This window comes from Hyperoodon ampullatus (assembly GCF_949752795.1).
Source record: "Hyperoodon ampullatus genome assembly, chromosome: 20".
Classification (NCBI taxonomy): domain Eukaryota; kingdom Metazoa; phylum Chordata; class Mammalia; order Artiodactyla; family Ziphiidae; genus Hyperoodon; species Hyperoodon ampullatus.
This window is the reverse complement of record NC_136933.1, coordinates 5980226-6003117: the sequence shown is the minus strand read 5'-3', so window position 1 is coordinate 6003117 and position 22892 is coordinate 5980226. Positions and strand designations below refer to the sequence as shown.

Genomic DNA, 22892 nt, shown 5'->3' with positions numbered 1-22892 from the left:
TAGGCTCCTGTTTCCCCAGGGAGCACCGTTAACCTCTAAGTTGACATTGCCTCTCCGGTCACCAAACCTCAGCTCAATAAAGGGGCTCAGTATAAAAACTATAGCTTAGAAGATGGAGAGATGAAGCATGAAGACCCCATTTCCCACACTAATGTGACTCTGCTGAAACTACGGGGGTCCCTGACTGAGTTATCTTTTGTGTTTGTTTTTCATGTCTTCTCATGTTTTAGAGGCAGAAGTGACTTATGGAATGAAGTTTTATGTTTTGTAGACTGGATCCACCTCTGGGCTATTTGAATCCGTGTGATAACTGATCATTTAAGAATGATCCCTCTATAACAGTTGTCAGCTTTCACTATTATAATACAGAATTTGGGGGGGGGAAATGACTAATTAGAGAGAGGACTAGCCTGAGCTATGAAACTGTTCTGGACCAGGTCCAGTGACTAACCAGCTGGATGCAACTGGGGAAGCGATTTTGCTTCTTTGGGCCATAGTTTTCTGTCTGTAAAAAAGGAGCATGGAATTAGCTGTTGCCTGTGGTCACTGCAGCATTAAGACACTGTGCTCCTAACAGGAAGGGTGTGATGGGCCCTGGACTGGCCCTGTGAAGAATCAGTCCTACTTGTCCACTCGTGCTTTAGCAGTTCCACAGCAGGGGCGGGGGTGGGGGATGGTCTGGGACCATCCGGGCCATGCTAGACTTTGGGAGTCCTCAGGTGAACTTGGGCTGGAGCAGATCTGTCTCTTTCCTACCTGAATGTTGCTGGAGGGAAGATGCGCATCCTCGGGCTGCCCTGTGGAGAGGAGAACATCAACCTCTGGTTCCACCTTGGACCAGCAGTTACCTGACTCGAGGCCACCGCTGGGCCGTGCGTACTCACTGTGTCCAGACCTTTCTAACCACGTGGTCATGTCCCTCTCAAGGAACTTGGACCCCATTTTCTTATTCCCTGGGGGAGAAAGCCTGCGCGGTTTTATACTGGTGACTGTTTTGGTGGAGAAAGCAGCTGTACCCGGGATTAAGGTATCTTCCCACTCACAGAACTTTTTTTTTTTTCCTAAATGAAAAGTCAGTCTGAGCTTTGCTTCCCACCCAGGCCCTTTCCCTGCAGTGAATTCATCAATATAGGCCTTATCTTACTTGGTTAGTTGAGCAAAGAGATTTAAGTTCTGGCCCACAGAGGTATCTACCTTTCCTCAACTACTGTAAAACACGCAGTTGACCGTTTGCCCATCAACAAACAAGCATTGTTCTAGGCAATGGGAGATCTGGGGGAATAAGGCAGACATTGCTCTGGCTTCCACAGAGGCTCAGGATCCAGTGGAGGAGGGTGCATCGAAGTAGGGAGTAACATGAAAAAAAGTGCCGTGTTTCATGAAAAGACGTCTAAAACCTAGTTCAGACTTGAGGGGTTGCGCAAAGCTTTCCAAGGGAAATGACAGGTCTGAACGTTAATACCTGAGTAATGTAAAGGAATTAAGCAGAGACAGAGACAGAGACAGAGACACAGAGAGAGAGATGCTGATGGCTGGAACTACCATGCAAGGGCTCTGAGTGAAAATGAACCATCCTTGAGATTACCTAGCCCTGGGGGTTGTAAACTTGAATTCCTTTAGGGGTCAGGCAGGTCCCAGAAAGGTCAGGTGTCTGCCAGAGAATCCAGGCCCTGCCTGAAGGTACTGAAGTTAGATTTCTGTGCTTCCTCACCACCTTCCCTGGTAAGCATATTTTGGGTGCCTACTGTACCTACTGTAGGGTGACCAGATTGGTCTACAATTATTATAGCTCCCTCTTGCACTCTCAGAAGTGAAACTATGTGGTCACTTTACTTCTTATCCGTGTGTTTAGTCCATAGCAAGATACAGAATAAAATACTGGTCTTCCAAATATAGCTCAGATAAGGTCGAGACTGCTAATGAAGGGGGGTCTGAGCTGAGGGCTCCACAGATTCTGATTTTCTGTAACACAGAGCTCAGGGGTGGGGCCGTCCTGAGTCAAGACGCAGGAGTAGAAAGAACCCTCCTGTGTCATAACTCAGGAAGCAGAAAGGAGGAAAATGACAGAGTGAGACCCCTGAGAGGCACAACAAGTATCAGCCAGTGGAAAGATCCAGAAAGACCTCACCAGGTCCATCTGGGAGGTGACCAGGAAGATTCTCCTTTGAGAAGGATCTCATGGCAAATGTCGTTTAGGCGCACTCCCTGGGGAGCCCTGTCACACAGTCCAGCAGGCAGAGGGCTGCCTTTCCTGGATTCCCCCATCTCTGAGGCTCACTGCATCTCAATGGGCCTTCAGTGAACGCTAATGCATTGTGAGACTGAATCTCATCCCCAGGCCCTCGTTCAGGCAGTGAATGCCGTCTTGCTGCCCAGCCCAGACTCTCTGCTCCAAGCCCTGCAGCGACTGAGGCTCTCCATTCAGGACATCACCAGAGCCTTGGGACAAATGCACGGTAAGGGGCTCCTGAAGGCTGAGGGATCGCTTGCGGGGGAGAAAGGGCCTGGAGGTAGGCAGCATCCATGAGAAGGCACTGCTGTGCTAGCTTTGTTTTAGGTAACGGCCGCTCATGCTATTGGAAAATGATCTCTCCGTTGGCAGGGAGATTCTCCTGGTTTAGTCTTTCTATGTTCTTGTGATTAGGCTAATTTCCTCTCTTCAGCTGTCATGTATTTCTTTGTGTGTTGAGGTCTTGCACGAAGCTTGGGAAGAAGGGAAGGGCACACAACATGGCTTGTACCTGCTTTATCCAGCAGTGACCCTGGTACCAGAGGACATGACTGGCCTTGGCTTCTCCAGCTCTCCTCTGTGGCCAGTGCAGGGATGGGTTACCACAAGTGTGGCCACTTAAGGGGCCCACCCTTCCTGCAACTGGTTACATATTATTCTGGCAACTGCCTTCCTGTCCAATGTCTGAGCAGCTCTTCAACTTCCCCTGGCAGAAGAATCTCAAAAATTTAAGGGGGAAAATGGGCGTGATCTGTTTAACAAGGGAAAAGCAGCTAAGTGTCAGTTTCCCTAAGTCCTTCTTCACTGGAAAACAAAACAGATTCTGGAAAAAGAGAGTGTTTGTAGGAAACAGGACAGGAGGGAGGGAGCCGGAGACCGGATGGTGCTCAGCTTTATGACTTTTCATGAAAAGGATAGATTTCCTGGTCATCCCGGACTCTCCGGGAAAGTCCATCTGAAGTCACAGGGTTATGTATTCTTTCTATTCAATGCCCCTGTTTCACATGTTTGACTCACATCTCCCCATTTCCCTGATTTTTCATTTTAAATTCCTCCCGATCACATCAGTCGGTCTCCGGCCAAACAAGCTCTCCCAGCTTAGTGAGATGGATTTTAGTTTTGCAAGATGCCCTGTGTGTATTACTCAGGATGTGAAGACCACTAGAGGGACGTTGCAGGGTCTTCAGATCGTACGAATAAGCAGAAGTGAGTGGTTTGGAAGGTCACAGGAGGCTCTCCACCGTGTCACGGGGTGTGTCCCAGTAAGGTGGCACAGCCCTGTCTGGCTCTCACATGCTTCCCTAGCACTCATTTTCAAAGGCACTTATTCAGCCCAGGCCAACCCTGATGCTTTCTTGATCATCCTCTGCAGGAGGTATGATGGCCTGGGCAGGTGATGGGGTGATTTCCCTTGTGTCCCCCAAAGGCAAATTTTCCCACACAGACATCATGTATTTTAAAGGTTTCACTACTAGTCACTGCAGTGAAATAGATGAATGTATCAGCCTGCAGTTTTCAAAAATGGCCACAACAACACCATCCATCCTCAGGGCTCCTGTACCATGTGGCCCGGATATTCCTCTCATCAAAGCCTGTGTCCTGGCTTGTGACGTAGGCGGGCTTCTGACATGCCCGCGATCAGTAGAACTCAGTGGAAGTGACACAGCGTGACTTCCCAGACAAGGCTAGAAAAAGTGATGCAGCTGCTGCCACCCTGTATACTGAGCTACCATGTAAAAAGTCCATCAACTCTGTGGCCACCGTGGCTGTGAATGAGGATGTCAAAGCACACAGGGAGGCCAACTGTAGGTGCTCCAATTAACACCTAGCACAGGGGCGAATAAGCCCTCAGATGAGTCTAAGTTCCCACTTTCCAGGCATCCTCACTCTTCCATCTCCTCAGCTGAGGACCCAACCACTGTGAAGCAGAGACAGGCCATCTCCACTGTGTCTCGCCCTAATTCCTGCCCTGAGTCCATGAGCGTAAAACGATGGTTATTCTGTGCCACTGAGTTTGGAGTGGTTTGTTATGCAGCCACAGTAACCAGAAAAGTGAAATTATAAAAATGATAACAGGGTTTCCCTGGTGGCGCAGTGGTTGAGAGTCCACTTGCCGATGCAGGGGACGTGGGTTCGTGCCCCGGTCCGGGAAGATCCCACATGCCGTGGAGCAGCTGGGCCCGTGAGCTATGGCTGCTGAGCCTGTGCGTCCGGAGCCTGTGCTCCACAACGGGAGAGGCCACAACAGTGAGAGGCCCTCGTACTGCAAAAAAAAAAAAAAAAAAAAAAAGATAACAAACAATAAAAACTTCAAGGTGTAAGGAATCGCACGGATATTTTAGTGATTGATTGTGGTTTATGGTTGTTGAATTTCTTCTGCCTGATAAATAGAGCCCAGCTGCACTGCTTTCCTCCCCCAAATGGAGCTTACCCAACGATTCTTCTTTCTGAGCCAAACTTTAGCACGAATTGTGTGCTCCCTTCCTCTCTAAAGCCTCCTTTCCAGGAATTTTCAAAGTCACGCCTAAAGATGTGGTAATTCTGATATTTGAAACTGGTTTCTCTTCTTGTTTTTTTTTATTATTAGTTTCTGCTTTATAAAAAAGTGAATCAGTCATACATATACATCTGTTCCCACATCCCTTCCCTCCTTCTTGTTTTTTAACCTTTTCTTTCTTTTTCAGTCCTCACAGTGGCTGTCATGTTTTTTTCTGTGCTTGATTTTGTTTTCACCTTGTAACATTCATTGTCTTTGAAACATCATCTGTAAGCAGGCTTTTGGGACTAGGAGAGAGAAATATTTGTATTTGGCTCTTCCTGGTTCTTTGGAACTCTAAAATTCTGGATCATCTTAAATCATGTTGAACAAGTAAGGACCCGACAACTGAACTTGGGCTAAAAATGTGCAAAAGAAAAGGTCACAACTTTTTAGGGACAGATTTTTTTTTTAGTCCTCTTTGGCTTGGTGCCAAAGTTAGTTCTAATTCTGTCTCCTGTGGCAAACGGGGGTACAGCGGGGCCCTGATTCACTCGGAGGTTGTGAGTATAGGCATTTGGGGCTCCGCGGATAATATGGGGAGGGTCTGGTGTAAAATTCCTCACCAAAGCTGGGACCAGGGCTCCCATCGTACAGAGAAGCCACTAAACCAGAGCCCTGGCGAACCTGGATGGGCAAGTGATTTCAGGGACAACTATCTCTGCTGGTCTTCTTTTCTACCTCCTTGGATTTCTGCTTTCCCTTGCAATATTTGCTTGGTGGTTCCTTGCTGTCTTTTGAGCTCTTTGATTGCCTTTAGGATGTTTTCATATTTATCCAGCTTTTTGTTGTTTTTGTCAGGGGAAGGAGAGGTCCAAGTAAAACAACATTCCATTACAACAAAGGGAAGTCTCTTTCTGGAGTGCTGTTGGCATCTCTTCCTTTCCCTGTGTTTCCACCATCACTTCCTCTGCACCTATCATCATCTCCTGCCAGCACTCCTGCAGTGGCCTTCTCAATCCTTTCTCTCATCTGTCCTTTACCTAGTCGAATCCATGCTCTTCACAGAAGCCTGAATCAACTTTTAGGAGTGCAGATTGATTGCATCACTTTGACTCTTAAAACCCTCCAGTTGCCCTCCTGGCACAGTCCAATATGGTAACCTCTAGTCACACGTGGCCACTGAACACTTGCTATATGGCCGGTGTGACTGAGGAACTAAATTTTTTATTGTATTTAAATTTAACTAATTGAAATTGAAGTCGAAAAACTGAATCAGTGTCAAATACTTTTCTGTTAGACACAGCTTCATTGTTAGAAAGATTACCTTTCACTTAGCTGTTGAAAATTCAGCATCCGAATTAAAATGCACTCTAAGTATAAAATAAATTTTAAATCTATAAGAATATACCCAGGATTTCAAATAATTATTTTTAAAAACCACATTAATAATATTTATATTGATTACATACTGAAATGATAATATTTTGGATATTTGGAGTTAACTAAAATATAGTATTGATATTAATTTTTCCATTTTTTTTACCTTTTGAAATATGGCTACTAGAAAATATAAAACTACACGTGTCTATCACGTTAGATTTCAACTGAAAGCACTAGTTTATCCATTATTCTAAGGATAAGGCCAAAATCCTTAACCTATTCTGCAAGACCCAAGATGAACTGACCCCAGGCTATTTTAATTTTAATTTATTTCACATCATCTTTCCCTTCACTTGTTCTTTCTGACACTAGCTTTTTGTTTCTGAAAAGAACTTTTTCCACTTCAAGGCTTGTGTACGGACTATTCCTTCTGCTTCAGACATTCTTCCTAACTCATCCTCTGCCTACTTAACTCCTGTTTACACTCAGATTTAAGCCCTGGTCTCATCCAGGCATATACAGCTGCTTAAACCCTATCAGCAATGCTGCCAAACCCAGGAATGGGGCAAGGGATGGAGCAGTGACTGCAACAGGGGAAATAAACAAGACTCCCCAAGGAGAAGGGCTGAGGATTGGCAGAGCTTAAGTGTAAACCAAGGCAGGAGGAGGGATCAAGGGTATATACATATGTATGATTTCAAAGCTGGTTGAAAAAAGTCATGAGGCCTCTGGCAAAGATCTGTTATTTGGAAGATTGAATCAAGTTCTGCTTGGTTGGCAGATTGATTTTCAAAGTAAATAGGGAACATGGGGAAAGGAAACAATACTTGCTCTGAAACATGTCACATTTAAGGTGATGCTGAGACATTCAGTGGAAATATGTGGCTTTAAAAGTGGGAATTACGGGCTTCCCTGGTGGCGCAGTGGTTGAGAGTCTGCCTGCTGATGCAGGGGACGCAGGTTCGTGCCCCGGTCCGGGAAGATCCCACATGCCGTGGAGCAGCTGGGCCCGTGAGCTATGGCTGCTGAGCCTGCACGTCCGGAGCCTGTGCTCCGCAACGGGAGAGGCCACAACAGTGAGAAGCCCCCGTACCAAAAAAAAAAAAAGGTGGAATTACCCCAAAAAGACACAGTTTGGTGGTCAGGTCCATCAGATGTATATTTCCATTATGCACCTACAGTGCTTTGTTTTAGATGTCAGTAATGGAGCATTGACTGCCTTACCTTCCTGAGTGGGATGACCATAATGAACATTAATAATGTCATATGAAAATACTGCAGTGATTCTGGGTCTGTGGTTTTAGTACTGACCCAAAGCAAGGATTTGCTGAGTTTTGTTTTGTTTAAAGGCCACTTCTCAGTATAAAACCTAAATCCCTAACCCTGAAAAGTTGTAAAAGCAAGTTTCCTTAGGTTTTCCAAGCAAAACAAAAATAATGCTTATGAGAAAATGAGATGAGAGTGAACTAATCCAAAGCAGACATTGTATTTTTCTTGAGAGTCACTTAGATTTAAAAGAACAAGATACTTGACCAAAGTGTTTTGTGTTTTTCTGAACAATAGCAACAGCCACTTTGGAAGACATCTAGCCCCATCCACTAAGTGCACCTGGGCTTGGCCATCGGGGCAGAAACTGCAGTCCATGGGGCCATTTTTCCACTCCTCTAGGAAGACACAGGGAAGGAAAGGGGGGAGACTTAACTCAGGTGTCTTCTTGGATCTTCTATGCTCCCTGTAGGATAATGACACTGGCTTTCAGGAACTGCTCTTCTTAGCCCAAGTGTACACACATCAGATCCAGAAGCAAGAGTTTTTATGTGACTCATGTCCTTCACCAGCCCCACGTTAATAGATGTTCTCTACCTGGTTTAGGGAGAGAAATACCTTCCATCAGCCCTGGTAGGGATTCTGAGGCTTTTTTCACACTTTCTATGGATACACCTGCTCCAGTCTTCTTGCTCCCTCTTGTGGCAGAATTCCTAGTCCTCTTCATCGTGCATGCCTTCTTTTGATCCTGCAAAGCCAGGCCAGGAGCTGACATTCTTCCTTTGCTTCCCCTAGGGCAGTGCTAAACTCTCAAGTGTGTTTGCTTTCTCGCAATCCCACAGAGTCCCGCAGTACTTGCTCGCTACCTATCTGCAAAAGCTCATTCTTGCCACCCTCAGAATTGTGCCAAGAAGGTCTCTCTTGGCCCTGTGCTGTGCTGCCCTGGGGAAGGGGTGATGTGGGTAAAGTGAAATATCCTTCCTACCCTCTTCAGTGCATCCACTCTTAGATTTTTTTTTTTTTTTTTTTTGCTCCAGTGGTGTTCTGGAACCTTTCACTGGACTCCTGGACTTCCACAAAGGCTGTCTTATCCATGGGTGACTGTCTAAAACAATGTTCTTTGTGGGGAAGATAGTAGAAAACTCTTATTCTGCCATGCAGATGATGTCACTCTTGCATTTCCCTGTTTTCTAATGAGTTAACTGTCTGTGTGTCTGGGATGGGGGTGGAAGGGCCTGTGCTCCTGCGTGCTCATCGTGTGTGTCCCTGATTTGTGAAATGCATGGCTTTCCTTATTTTTGGAAATGTCTTTTATCTTTTACTCATTGCCTTTAATAAGTTTTTGGGTACACTCTGGAGGGTGATCTTTGTTAGTTATGGATTGCAAGTGCTGTGGTTTGTCTCATTCTGCATTTTGAAAGCAGAAGTTCTTAATTTGAATATAGTCACAGTATTTACTTTTGTAACAGTTTATTTTTAGGAAGTCTGGCATAAGATATAATTTCATAATCAGAGGTCATAGATATATTTTTCTACATTTTTTTCTGTAGTTGATGTTGTCTGTCTTTCACCTTTCACCCCTTAATACACATATAATTATTATCTCTATACAGTATGACATAGGAAATAAATTCAATTTCCCTTCTGTGAATAATCACTAATCTACAATATTAACACTGTCTTCCATCAGATTTTCTTAAATGATTGGATCTCTTTCCAGTCTCCCTATTCCGTTTCATCGTCTGTTTGTCTTTCCCCACACCAAAACCATCTGTCTTAAATGAACCATAGCTTCATAGTGTTTCTCATTTTCAGGTGGAGAAAATCCCCCTCACCTTGCTTTCTCCAGGGGCGCGCGTCCTGTCTTTGACCCTTTGCTTTTCATATAAACTTAGAATCAGCTTGTCAAATCCCAATAAAAAATTCTGTTAAGAATTTTGCTCAAATTGCATTAAATCTGTATATTAATTTGGAGAAAAATTACCTGATTTTGATATTCTATCTGGTCTTCTGTCCTCTGATCAGGGCAGATGGACAGGTGGAGACTAACGTAAAGACATTAATGTGCTCTCCGAATCATGCCTTCATATTGCTGGGTGTTATTCTCTTCCCACATGGCCTGAAATTTATCCAGATAGAAAACTCTTCTTTAAAGAAATAAGAAGACTTGTCAACAGAAAAAAAGAAACCAAGACAATGGAATGATACCACTGAAGTGCAGAAACAAAATAACTTCCAATTTGGCATCACACACCTCGCCAAAATATCTTTCAAATTTGAAATTAAAACAAAGATATTTTCAGGCAAATAAAAACTCTGAAAACTTATTGCCAAAGGACCCACACTAAAATAAATATTCAATTGAGTTCTTTGGGCAAAAGTACAAAGATTCCAGATGTAAACACAGAAATATAGGAGAGAATGAAGAGCAAGAGATGGTAACTATGTGGTTAAATTCAAATGATTATTGACTTTATACAACAATAATAATGTAGGTTTAAAATGTATGTAGAAATAAAATAAATGATAACAATAGCACAAAAGGCAAAGGGGTTAAATAGGATAAAGTATTCTACAGACCTTGTATTGATTGGGAAGTGGTAAAAGTACTAATTTTAGTAGATCTATTGAATCAAAGATATCTGTTGTAATCTCAAGAATGACCACTAAAAGAATAGCATTAAGAGGGGGAAAGTAATGATAATAAGGGGGGAAATAAAATAATTTAAAACATTTTTTTCATGAAAGTCAAAAAAGAAGTAAAAAGGGAACAGAGAATATGAGACAAAGACAAAATAAATAAAAGTGAATATATAACCAAAATATATCAGTAATTACATTAAATACTTGAATATACAATAAAAACAAAATAGACAAAACAAAACAAAAAACTCTTCTTTAGATACATTTATTTTCCTAGATATTGATACTGAGTTTTCTTGTCCGTGAACAAAGACACATTTTCTTAAATTACTTTGACTTATTTCAAGGTAAGAGATTTAGATATATTCTGCTTTATTCATAGTTACTTTATATTTTTGTGTCTGGCCAATATGGCATCTTTTGATTGAACTAATTCCTGTTTGTTCTTGGTTTATAGAATGAAATTGATATTTAGTATGAACCTTGAATCTAGCACTTTGATAAACACTCTTATTAATTCTAATGATGATCTGTTGATTATCTAGGTTTTCTATGTAGAAATAATATTATTTGAGAATAACATTGTTTTATTTTTTCATTTAAATACTTATAACTGGGCTTCCCTGGTGGCGCAGTGGTTGAGAGTCTGCCTGCCAATGCAGGGGACACGGGTTTGTGCCACTGTCCGGGAAGATCCCACATGCCGCGGAGCGGCTGGGCCCGTGAACCATGGCCTCTGGGCCTGCGCGTCCGGAGCCTGTGCTCCGCAACGGGAGAGGCCACAACAGTGAGAGGCCCGCGTACCGCAAAAAAAAAAAAAAAAAAAGATGGTGGTTCTTGGGGACTTCCCTGGTGGTCCAGTGCTTAGGACTCTGTGCTTTCACTGCCGAGGGCCTGGATTCAGTTCCTGATCAGGGAACTAAGATTCTGCAAGCCATGTGGTACAGCCAAAAAAAAAAAAAATTTATCTCACATTTACTGAAATAATCATTTGGCTTTTCCTCCTTAAATATGATAAGTTGGGTAAAACATTAAATTATCTCCAGTCATTACTGCTTCAGCAAAAATTTGTACATAGTACTTAGCATATTTGTGGGAACCGAGCACAAAATGGGAAAGACCCAGAAATAGGGCCCAGAGAAAAGTCCAGCACATGGGATGCTGTCGCAGATGAGCAGGGAGGATGTGACAGCCCTCAGAGGCCCTGGGAAGCCCTGCGGCTGATGGGAGATGTGAGTTACCTGAGCCCAGGGGGCTTCAGAGAAGACAGAGATGGAGGACCAGAGATCAGGTGTGATGGTGGAAAAGGTAAATTGATGGTATAGAGATGCCATTATTTAGGTCTCATCAAAAAGATGTGTCTTGGGCTTCCCTGGTGACGCAGTGGTTGAGAGTCCGCCTGCCGATGCAGGGGACACGGGTTCGAGTCCCAGTCCGGGAAGAGCCCACATGCCGCGGAGCGGCTGGGCCCGTGAGCCATGGCCGCTGAGCCTGCACGTCTGGAGCCTGTGCTCCGCAACGGAAGAGGCCGCAGCAGTGAGAGGCCCGCGTACCGCAAAAGATGTTTCTTTTTTTCTCCGAAACACAGAGACATAGACAGGAATCTGGATGAGAGAAAGATGTCAGCTCCCAGAGGGGCCGCACTGTGAGAAGAAGAGAGAATAAGGTTCAAAAGTGGATGAAAAGAAATTCGGTGCAAATGTGAGGACGTGCTTCTTTACACACACGTTAATAAGCTAGTGGGATCAATTATCCCCACACATGGGCTTAGATTCAAAATGAGCTGCACAGGGACTTCCCTGTGGTCCAGTGGTTAAGACTAGGGGCTTCCAATGCAGAGGCCGTGGGTCCCTGGTTGGGGAACTAAGGCCCCACATGTGGCGCCGTCAAAAGAAAAACCCCAAAAAACAGAAACAACAACAACACACGCACACACAACGAGCTGCACGGACTAATGAGTGAGGCTGTGTCCGACCAAGTGTGGCAGAGCCTGAGCACAGGATCCTCCACTCTCTGCCCTTTGTTGACGACACAGAAATGCACCCAGGGGTTCAGCGGTCCTCTCTTCTGAAAGCCTGGAAGAGAGCAGATTCTTTCTCTCTGCTTTTCTCCTTTCTGCTTCCCACATCCTTTCATTCTCTCTGTCTGTTTAAAATATTAATTTTTTCAGGATGGCCTTGACCTCTCTTTTTGGTGATTGTTGTTTAAGTGCAGAAGAGGGAAGTAACCACAAATAGAAAAAGGCAGCATTTGGAACCGTTTAACCCTCCCGTCAGCGCCAGTGAGGGGTGGGCAACAGAAGGGAACATTCCTCCCCCTCCAGCTGCTGTGTTCCCTCCAGGTTTCTGTGCAGATCAGATAGAGGGGGTGCCCTGGGAAGGCAGCAGAGCCCGTGCATATGGAACCAATTGCTTTTTTTGCCTGTAGTAAAGTTCACATTTTGATTGCTCCTCTAGATTATGTAGATCCAGACATATTTTATGCAGTCATCCGGATCTTCTTCTCTGGGTAAGTATAGTTCAACTCTTTTCCTGCATGAGGCATCTGTAGCCTTTCCCAGAGTTATGAGGGGGAGAAACAGACAGAAGCTTCCCAGAGGAAGAAACACACCAAGTAACCCTTGCTAACAAAGGAATCACCTGGATCCATTCTTGGATAAAAGAAGTGGGGTACCATTTGCATGACAAATGACACTGAAGGATTGAATAGTTAAGTTTAGAGTAATTGTCCTGAGGCCATCACTTTAGATTCACTGTACTCACCTTTCTTAGAAAACCACTGGATGACAGAGGAGGAAAAAAGCCCAGTGTGCCTCCCACAAAGCTCGATTATGTATATCCTTTCTCCTGCAGGCAGGTGGAGGTATAGGCAGTAGCTTAAAAGCTTCCTTCTAACATTCCTGGAATAGCTACCCCAAAGACATTTTTTCATATTCCTGGTATTCTTCTTTGGTCACCTGGCCTGCAATTTCTCCAGATAGAGAACTCTACTCTTAGATACATGTCTTATTTTAAATACATTTGTCATAACGTGACACATTTTAATGAGATTGCTTTCCTACTCACATTAACTGAGAGAAACTAAGTTTGTTTTTGTTTTAACGGTGAAGAGTGAAAGGTGGAGGTGATGGATGGAAGAGGTGAAAATGTGAAATAGACATCATCTAGAGCCCCATCCTGATAACTAGGAGGTGCCCGAAACGCTGTTGGTAGGAAGAATATGAAGCTGTGTCTGGATGTAGCAACAGTCATGCCAAATTCCAACATCAATAGATGTATTGATTCATCAGTAGATTTAGTGGTATATTCCATGGATGCACAAAGGGAGTGACCATGTGTATTAAGTATTTTCTCTAGATTGGGTAGGTCTGTAGTGTGAGACGGTCTCAGAGGAGGCCAGCCTGGGTGGGGACCCCTCCTTGTAGGGGTAGTGAGTGGAAGCAAAGTTGCTAGAGAATAACTTGAGAGTAACAGGTACCTGGTTTACGGGGAAAAGAGGAGGAAAAGGGAAGAGCAAAGGAATGGAATTGAGGGCGTATCTCAGGAGTTAGACCTTCCCATGTACCCTCCACTCCTGAAACCCCGACAAAGGGATTATTCATCCTGTAGAACTCTTCTTGCTCTCTGTATCTTTTGCATGTAGTCAGGGTCGATACAAAGATCTGATTGTAAAATAGAGATTCTAGCAACAAATATTAAGCAAAACATGCAGATAGGCTTTGGTAGGATTAGAGGGGAGAACAAAAGGGCCATTTTCCCAAAACGTTTTAAACAGACTGCGTTTTAGGAAGAACTAATTCTGGAAAATCTCCTTGCGCTTCAGTTTGCTCTCTGAGTTTGGTTTAGTTTCCACTGTTGCATAACAAATTACCACAACTTAGCAAGGCTCATTTATTATCTCACATTCCTGTAGGTCACAAGTCTGGGTGAGCTTGGCTTGGTTCTCTGTTTAGGGTCTCAATAGGCGGAAGTCGGGATCTGCTGGGCTTGAGCTCTTATCTGGAGAATCTAGGGGAGAATTCACTCCCAAACTCATTCAGGTCTTTGGTAGAATCAGCTCTTTGTGGGTTGGGAACTGAGGTCTCTCATTCTTTCCTGGCAGAATCTGCTGTCAGCTTCTAGAAGCCTCCAGTATCCTTTGCAATTCAGCAATGATATTTCCAATCCTTCTGGTAATTCAGATCTCTCAGAGTTCTCCTTCTGTCATCAGCCAGAGAAAACTCCCTGCTTTTAAGGTCTTGTGTGATTAGATTAAACTCCCCTAGATAATCCAGGATAACTGCCTATGTTAAGGTCTCTCATTAGTGACCTTAATTACACCTGCAAGGTCCCTTTTGCCTTGCCTTATAATATATCATATCGACAGGCATGTTGTCTTATATTAATAGTTCTAGGAGTTAGAATGGGAATCTTGGGACAACATTTTTAGAAGTCCATCTATCATAGTTAAATGGATACCAAAGGGTGACTTCATTTTCATTAAGATAAGTTCTGGGGCTTCCCTGGTGGTACAGTGGTTGAGAGTCTGCCTGCCAATGTGGGGGACGCGGGTTCGTGCCCCGGTCCGGGAAGATCCCGCATGCCATGGAGCGGCTGGGCCCGTGAGCCATGGCCGCTGAGCCTGCGCGTCCAGAGCCTGTGCTCCGCGACGGGAGAGGCCACTACAGTGAGAGGCCTGCGTACCGCCAAAAAAAAAAAAAAAAAAAAAAAGATAAGTTCGGGGTCAGTGATGCATTTTATCTGTGATCTACATAAATGCCTCTTTTCTATTTCTGATCCTCAAAATTATTTCCCACATAGCTAAACTAAGTGGCCAGTAGCCAACCCTAAATGTGTTGGTGGCCAAAAACATCTGGATTGTTGAGAGTTCCCAGTAGGGTTGTCTTGAAAAATCTAAATCTGCTCCTGTGTTCTTGATTTGTCTTATGCTTGACTTATTATTTTTGTTGACTTTTTGAAAAACATTTTTATTTAGGAGCATTAAGAAATTCCATCTGTAAATGAAACATAGTCCCTTTATTTCTAACCCACGTCAAATTTGTCAGGGAAGTTAGCCCCTATGGATAAAAGTCATCTCTTTTCCTTTTTTTTTTTTCTGTTTAAACTTCCCCTTTTCTGGGGTTTGCTATAAATATGCTACAAGAGATGTTAAAAATAAACTTGCCTACAGAGATTTGTAAGGAAAATAATTCCTTTTCTTCACAAACAGCAGTTTGGGCCTGAGAATGCATGGGAGCAATCCTTGGACTATTCAGAGAAACCCAATTTTTCTTCCTCATGTTAATCTCATCAAGGTGGAGAATATGGGTTTTGAAAGTAGATGCCTTCCTTTTATTTTTTTTTAACTTTCATGCTCTTTTTTTCTCTATCATCTTCTTTTAAGCTGACCAGGTCCTTTCAACAAATACACTTGGATTTACATATTCTAGATAGATAATACCTAATTATAGAGTGCTATTTTTTCATTCATTCATTGATCAAATATTTAGCGAGGGCTGACAAAATGCCAGGCACAGTTCTAGGTGCTGGGAATGGAACAGTAAAAACAGCAACTTCATTTCTGTGGAGCTTACATTTTAATCACGGGAGACAGATAATGAATAAACAAATAGAACAAAGGCAATACCATGCTCTATGTGTTACAACAATAAGAGATACAGGAAACTTCAAAGTAGGATAATAGAGCATCATGGAGTGTTAGGGGTGGTAGCCAAAGTTCTTATTTATTTATTGTGATCTGCAAATGCCACATTTCTAAAGGATGCTTAAGCAGATATGTGAAGCAGGTGAGGAGGATGAGTAGCAAACCACCCAGGTACCTGCTCTGCCTGAAAGGAACGACATCATCCTGACCCTGGGGTGGGGGCACTTTTGGAGGAAAAGCTGCACCGAGCCCAGCAGTGCTTGCGTGGAATCAATGTGGGAGAATGAGAAATACAAGCGATGGGGGGACCAGATCATGTAGAGGCTCGTTGGCTCCTTTTCTGAGTGTGATGAGCAGCACCGGGAAGTTTTGAGAAGAGTGACATGAGCTGGATGAAGTTGCAAATCGTCACTCTGTCTTCTGAGTGGGGAATCGAATGGACCAAGGAAAGCACCTAAGAAACTGACTACAGTCCAGGGTGGTGGCCTGGACTAGGGCAGGAACAGCAGAGGCATTGAGAAACAGTCAGTTCTGGATGTGGATTGAAGTTATCTGCTTGGACTGCACGTAGAATGGAAGAGAATGAGGTCCTTCAGAGAGGACTCTAGGTGTGTGGCCGGATCCATGGAAAGAAGGGAGCTGCCATTTTCCTTTCTCTGAAGGTGGAGACGTGGGAGGGGCAAGTCTGGCAAAAGGCGGGGGGAATCGAGACGTCAGTTTGGGATGTGTCCCCTCCCATGGAGATGTCTAGTAGGCAGCTGAAGACACGTCTCTGGAATATAGGGCAGAGATCCAGATCCAGGTGCACATTTGTCAACAATTCTACTATAGTTGGCTTTGAAATCCAAGAGACTTAGATGAGATCACTTGGGAAGTGAGAGTCGTGAGAAGCCCAAGGACTGAGTCCTGAGAGTGTCCAGCACTTAGAAGTGGTCATGAAGGGAAGGAACTAGAGGAGACCAAAGTGACTATATGAGACCATCAACAGGATTACAGAGAAAAATCTGAACCAGTACAGCCATTGTGTTTGGTCCACTTACCACATGATAGTGGTCTGGTCCTCAATATTTCTGCCCTGTAAAATGTTGCTTAGAAATTTTATTGCACCAGTGTCCTGAACTCTGCTGAGTCAGAAGACCTTTGTGGGGTTCACTTGATTCTTCCAGCAGCTTCAGGAAGTAGGTACAAGTCAGGAGAACTGAGACTCAGAAGGGTTTGTACAAAGTTACAAAATAATGAAAGGAGGGAGAAGAGGTTAAAATTCACTGTGAATAATATGATAAAATGGCTAATATTTATCAAATGCTGAATAGTTTTCAGGCACGGAGCAGGTATTATTTTAATTAGTTCTCATGACCTGGTAAGGTAGATACTAATACTACTTGGATGAGGAAACTGAGGCTCCAGGAAGTTAATTAACTCACCTAAGGCTCAGAGTTACTAAGTATCAAAGCTGAGATTCCATTCCATATCTGCTTAAGATAGAGCAGTCTCTCCTAAGAGCTACAGCAGGTTGTGATCTTAGACTCAGAATCCTCCCTGGTCTCCTCCAACTTGTCCCCTGCCCTGCTGTGCATATGTCATGTCTTTCCACAGTGATATTGCTCCAACTGCAAAGGCCACTACGATATTCATCCAGTGAAACCACAGAATAGGCAACGCAAAACAGCCCCCAAAGAAAACAATAGCATTTCCTACCTCAGGGAAAATGTCATGGATGCGAGTTGAGCAGTCTGTCTGCGGCTTTTGTGTGTGCGGGATGTGGGATGTGTGTGTTTCCCTTCTCTCCAGCAGAATGACTTGTAGAATTACAGGAAGAAGGAGAGACATCAACATAAGCCTGTTATTTAAAACCGTTAACAACAGGGCTCCCGGCAATAAAAGAAAAAGATTCTGTTCTTTAGTAAAAGTAGAAATTTACACGTGGGTGGTCTTGGGAAGTGAAACTAGAAAATGACAAGTTCAGGGGTCAAGTTCTCGTTCCCTCTCTCTCTAACAACATGGTCCTAGAGACTTAGTGCCTTGAGTCGTTATTTCTTTATCTGTAAAATGGATTTAAAAATGCCTGCCTTGATCTACTCCAAAGAGGACAAACGAGAAAATGGATGTGAATGTGATATGTAAACTGTAAAGCATCGTAAAGGCAGATGTGGTGTGTTCTCGGCGCTGCTGCCTGTTTCATTGTGGAATCACCCACATACACTCTGTGACTGTTCAAGACCCTATAAAAAGTCAGACAGCGAACTGAGTAAAGTGGCTTGGGGACTGAGGAAGAGGGAGACTCAAGGACAAAAAGATGAAGACATGGAATCAGGGCGACAGAAGAGGAGAGAAAAGAAGAGAAGAGAGGAGAGAGAAGGAAGGAAAAACCATTTAATCTGAGCCTTAATTCCGGTCCTTCCTCCTGTCCTTGACTGTAGATTCTGGTGACCTGCATGGCTGTATTGTGTTCTCTTTGCTGCTACCCTGATTATTAACACCTGCCATCAACAAACTATCTGATAAAGACATTCCCATGAAGTTAGGTAGTATTTAGAACTGAAGTTGAATGTGAAAACTGTTATAGCTATAACTTTTAGGGAAGGGAAAAGATGTGTGTGTATATTTGTATGTATTTTTGTGTGTTTGTGTCAGTGTTTGGGGTGTGTGTGTGTGTGCACGCGCATGTATTTTCAAAACTCTACTTGTGGAGTTACGGGCATCAAGGTCATCAAGGTGGAGATTAGTAGAGGGAGTGAAGATTGTTCCAGATCCCCTATGTTAATGGTTCCTGTGGATCAGCACTGACGTCATCTTTATAATTTTTCCAAAAAATTTTTCCAAAAAATATGTCATAGGACCAATGCCAGCGATTTCTCTCTAAGTATCTTTTACTTCTCTGGAACAGTCCTTTATATGAGCAAAGAGAAGGGCTGGCCTCTTATGAAGTTGGGTCAAGATAATGCTTAGGTACACATCCTACGAAGATATCCAGCCTCTTGCCCTAAAGTTGCCATTGAAATTGTGTTCACTTTCTTGCTCAATCTCTGTTTCCATATCAGAAAATATACTCTTAACTCCTAGCAGCCACTTCTTCTCTCTGATGTTTACTCTTGCCTAGCTGGAAGGATAACCCAGCAATGCCTGCGGGGTTGTTATATGAAGGTGTCTCCAAAGAGCCACTGCATTACTCCGGCGCGAGCGCTGCTCAGAGCACTGTGCTGCACGCCTTTGATGAATTCTTGGGTGTTCGTCACAGCAAGGAAAGTGGTAAGTCGGACGTTTTTCTTTTTCTTGTTTTTTCCTTAACAGGGAGGAAGAACAGTGGTGTTTTTTTTTTGTTTGTTTTGGTTTTTTTTGCAGTACGCGGGCCTCTCACTGCTGTGGCATCTCCCATTGTGGAGCACAGGCTCCGGACGCGCAGGCTCAGCGGCCATGGCTCACGGGCCCAGCCGCTCTGCGGCATGTGGGATCCTCCCGGACCGGGGCACGAACCCGTGTCCCCTGCATCGGCAGGCAGACTTTCAACCACTGCGCCACCAGGGAAGCCCACAGTGCTGTTTTTATCAACTGATATGTCCAAGTGTAAATGAAACTATCAGGAAGTCTATACTTCTCCAGATCAACCAGGAGACTGTGCACCTGCCATCTGTGACTGTCAAGCCAATTAGTGTCAGAGCTCAGCTGAATATTGGGTTTTATTTCCAAATCTTAAAACATTCCTGTATTTCCAGCTGTTCCCTGTAACTTTGTTTGGGTCCTTAGGCAGTAGCTTGCTTCTGTAGAGTCGGGGAGAGATCTGCAGATCCAGGGCTGTGACACTATGTTGCCAAGTCTGGATGCAGCTGGGGATGGGGATGGGCTCCTCCCCCGAAGCCCATTCCGTAAAAATGGTGTGGCCTCAAGCCAAGGCTCTTTAGACCAGAAGAGGGGTTCTGCCATCTTACAAGCTTGAAATGGCTCTTTTCCTTACCTGCCAGCATCAGGCCTCATGTTCAACAGCTGCAAAAAGGTACTTCCTAGTACAGAGTTTTCAAGTTGGATTAAGAAAAAAATAAATGACTAGAATTTGGTGTCATGGGGTCCAGTCTCATCCACAAAAGTCTGTTCTATAGAACTATGATCACTTTTCATGGACTTTTGATTTGATGAGCTTAGTAGTTGACGTACCATGCCTAATATGAATCCCATAATGAGTTTCCTGTGTTTCCCATAAATGTCTATTGATTTGATTTTTAAACAATTTGACTTCAAGAGGCTGTTACTAAAACAGTTGATCATTCTTTATCTTCCTGTCCTTAGAAACTCTATCACTTTCCTCTTCCTTAGCGCTCCCTCCAAAACGAAGCACTGAGGAAACAAAATTCAGCAGAGTATTTAGCTCATCAGTTTAAGGGTCCATGCCTTACATTTGTAGATATACCTCATGTGTAACTAGCAAGATATGTTGCCCACATTTGGTAGATGATAACTCTTTATACCTTGGCTGGTAGAGCTACTTCCATCTTAGTTATTTGTGATGGGCTTGCTTCTTTTCCTTCCTCATCTCCAATCTACCTTTGGAGGATTTGATGTCTGTATGCAAAAGAGCCAGCCAAGTCGATTAGACACTATTAGAATGAGCAGTTAGGAGAACAGCAACAGCATTTGCTGTGTTGATGTCTGGAAAGGCAGACAGGCTCTCTTACCTTTGCACGTGGAGCTACAGCATCGTTCTGCCTTGTTTTATGACATTGTCCTGCCTTGTTTCTTTCAGCTGCCTTTCTGCACAGAATGAGGGATTACATGCCTCCTTCCCACAGGGCCTTCATAGAAGAAATTCACTCCGCTCCTTCCCTGAGGGACCACATCCTGTCCTCTGGAAACAGCCAGCTTCTGACGGCCTATAACCACTGCGTGGAGGCCCTGGCAGCCCTGCGCAGCTACCACCTCGCCATGGTGACCAAGTACCTCATCACGGCTGCACCCAAAGCAAAGGGCAGGAGGACGAGCCATCTCCCGGGGCCACCTCAGGCCTTAGAAGAGAGGGGCACAGGTGGAACGGCAGTTGTGAGATTCCTGAAGAGTGTCAGGGATAAGACCTTAGAGGCAATCCTCCACCAAAGTGGCTAAGAGACTGCTCTTTTCCCCAGCATTGCAAACCACACAGGTCTCTCCTTATCCCCCTTTCACTGGACAGCAGGTGGGCCTGGAGAATGAGGACCAGGGTTCTGTCTGGAATCATCTGAAAGGGACCTCAGACCTGTTCATGTTCTCGCTCCACAGAACACCATCTTCTCCTCTGTTGAGCGAATTTTCATGGCCAGGAACTTGTCTTTCCCTCCCTGATCACTGGTTAATAGCAAACAGCTCTGGATAGGCCCTCATTCAGAACCCCACGGAGGAGTGAGTGTACCCCTATTCTGTTTGTCAAGTGATAGAAAACCAACATACTTTCACAAATCAAATAAAAGTGCTTGTGGACAGATCACCTTGCTGAGTTCTCAAAAACAAAAAATTCCTGCATTCGTTGGTTCACTTACTGACTTATTCAGCCCATACTGAGCCCTGGCTTAGGGGTTACAGCAGGGATTTTAGAGTCCTCTCTCCCCATGTGTGCGGAATTTGGGGGCAGAAGTTTGGAGATGCTCCAGTGGAGACGTGAAGGGAAGAGGAGACTGAAGATAAGACCCTGAAATCACCAGTGTGGAAACGAGAAGTTAATGATATGGGAACGGGTGAGGCTTAGCCACAAGGTTCAGAAATTTGTACTTTCTATTTTGGTTTCTTTCTTTCTTTTTAGAAGAATGATTCTTTCTCCTTACGCTGAAAGTTTGTATTTGTAAAATGAATGAATTGAGCCTTTGGAAGTAAATGAGTGAAATGGGAATACATGGGAAATCCACATGTGTTATGTGCAAATAAATGTCGCTTTTTATTGACTTGGTTTATATCTCAAGATCTCACTCCACCTGGCAGTAGAAAACTAGAAAACATTAATCTTAGGATGAATTCCATTAATTTAGGGTTGCCCTCACTGTGCACACACATGTCCCTGGGCTAGTTCTAAATTCCGGAGGGCTGATCTATATCACAGCATCAGGGAGAGGCACCTGATCATCGGGCAGGTGGGCAAGTTAGCATCTGCTAAGCAGTCCCCCTCCCTACGTGGGTAGTGGTCTAATGGAGCCCGCAGCATGCCTCATCCTGTCTAAGCCGGAAAAGATGCTCAGCCCTCAAGGTCCTATCGCGCCACCTGGAGAAGCACTGACTTATTCCCACAGCCCCCAGGAATGTTGGGTGACTACCAGACCCGCTCAGAGCTTCTGCCCAGAGGTGTAGGCACAATCTCCACTCTTCGATGCAATGGTGGTGGTGGTGGTGGGGTGACAGGGGTTTCTGGACTCTCCTCAATGCACAGGGCCCTTGGTAAGAAGTCATGAACCAGTATATTTCTTGGGGTGCCAGGAAGGCTACTACTGCCCCACGTCCTCCCAGGGCGTGGCCTTGCCAAAAAAATGGGGAGGTGGGCATGAAGGGGCCAAGAGCATCTGGTCTGAGTGGACCAAGGGAAACTCTGGGTCTGATGAGGTCCTCTCTGCCTACCGTTTAAGTCAAAGTGCTAAGCCTTGTACACGAGACTCAACTTCCCTCCACCCACCACTGCTGGTGACAAGGAAGCACTGAGTCCTTTCCGTCCTGTGCCCTTGTCTGGTTAGGATGGGTGTGGTAATTTTTTAAGAGACTTTAAAGATTCAGGCTTTCAGACTACAGGAAGTTTTGTAGCCCCCCCCAAGAAGTTGGTTATGTATTTATTTTTGTCATGACAATTTTTTTTTTATTTTTGAAAAATGAGTGTCTTTATTGAGACGGGACCTCAGAAAAAGAAAACTTTCTGTACCCACAAGCCAATGATTCCTTCCACGACGATGAATTTCACCCACCCAATTGTGTGTTGCATTTCCTTGTGCACAGATGTCCTATTTGCTTTGCTAATGGAAGACATGTTTTTCTCTTTCTTTGTTCACTTAACAGTAAACTTAATAAAGAAGTCGGATATCATCGCTTTCTGAAATGCCTTTGCTAATTTTTGCAGTTTAGCATCTGCTTGCCTGCAACATTAAAAAACTGAGTTCTTGGGCTTCCCTGATGGTGCAGTGATTGGGGGTTAGCCTGCCGATGCAGGGGACGCGGGTTCGTGCCCTGGTCCGGGAGGATCCCACATGCCACGGAGCGGCTGGGCCCGTGAGCCATGGTCGCTGAGCCTGTGCGTCCGGAGCCTGTGCTCTGCAA

At 44.4% G+C, this 22892-nt stretch overlaps 1 protein-coding gene across 3 annotated transcripts in view; it reads left to right on the top strand.

Annotated features, from left to right (window-relative positions):
* IDO2 (indoleamine 2,3-dioxygenase 2) overlaps positions 1-20732 on the top strand; it is a gene marked incomplete at both ends in the record, with an annotated part of 43877 nt that extends 23145 nt beyond the window's left edge. For all 3 annotated transcript variants that reach the window (XM_079726780.1, XM_079726781.1, XM_079726779.1), the window contains 5 exons: positions 928-1027; positions 2339-2456; positions 12455-12506; positions 18742-18890; positions 20377-20732. In XM_079726780.1, the coding sequence (XP_079582906.1) occupies positions 928-1027; positions 2339-2456; positions 12455-12506; positions 18742-18890; positions 20377-20732 (775 nt within the window). The remainder of the gene's footprint in view (positions 1-927; positions 1028-2338; positions 2457-12454; positions 12507-18741; positions 18891-20376) is intronic.
* Positions 20733-22892: the final 2160 nt, after the last annotated feature.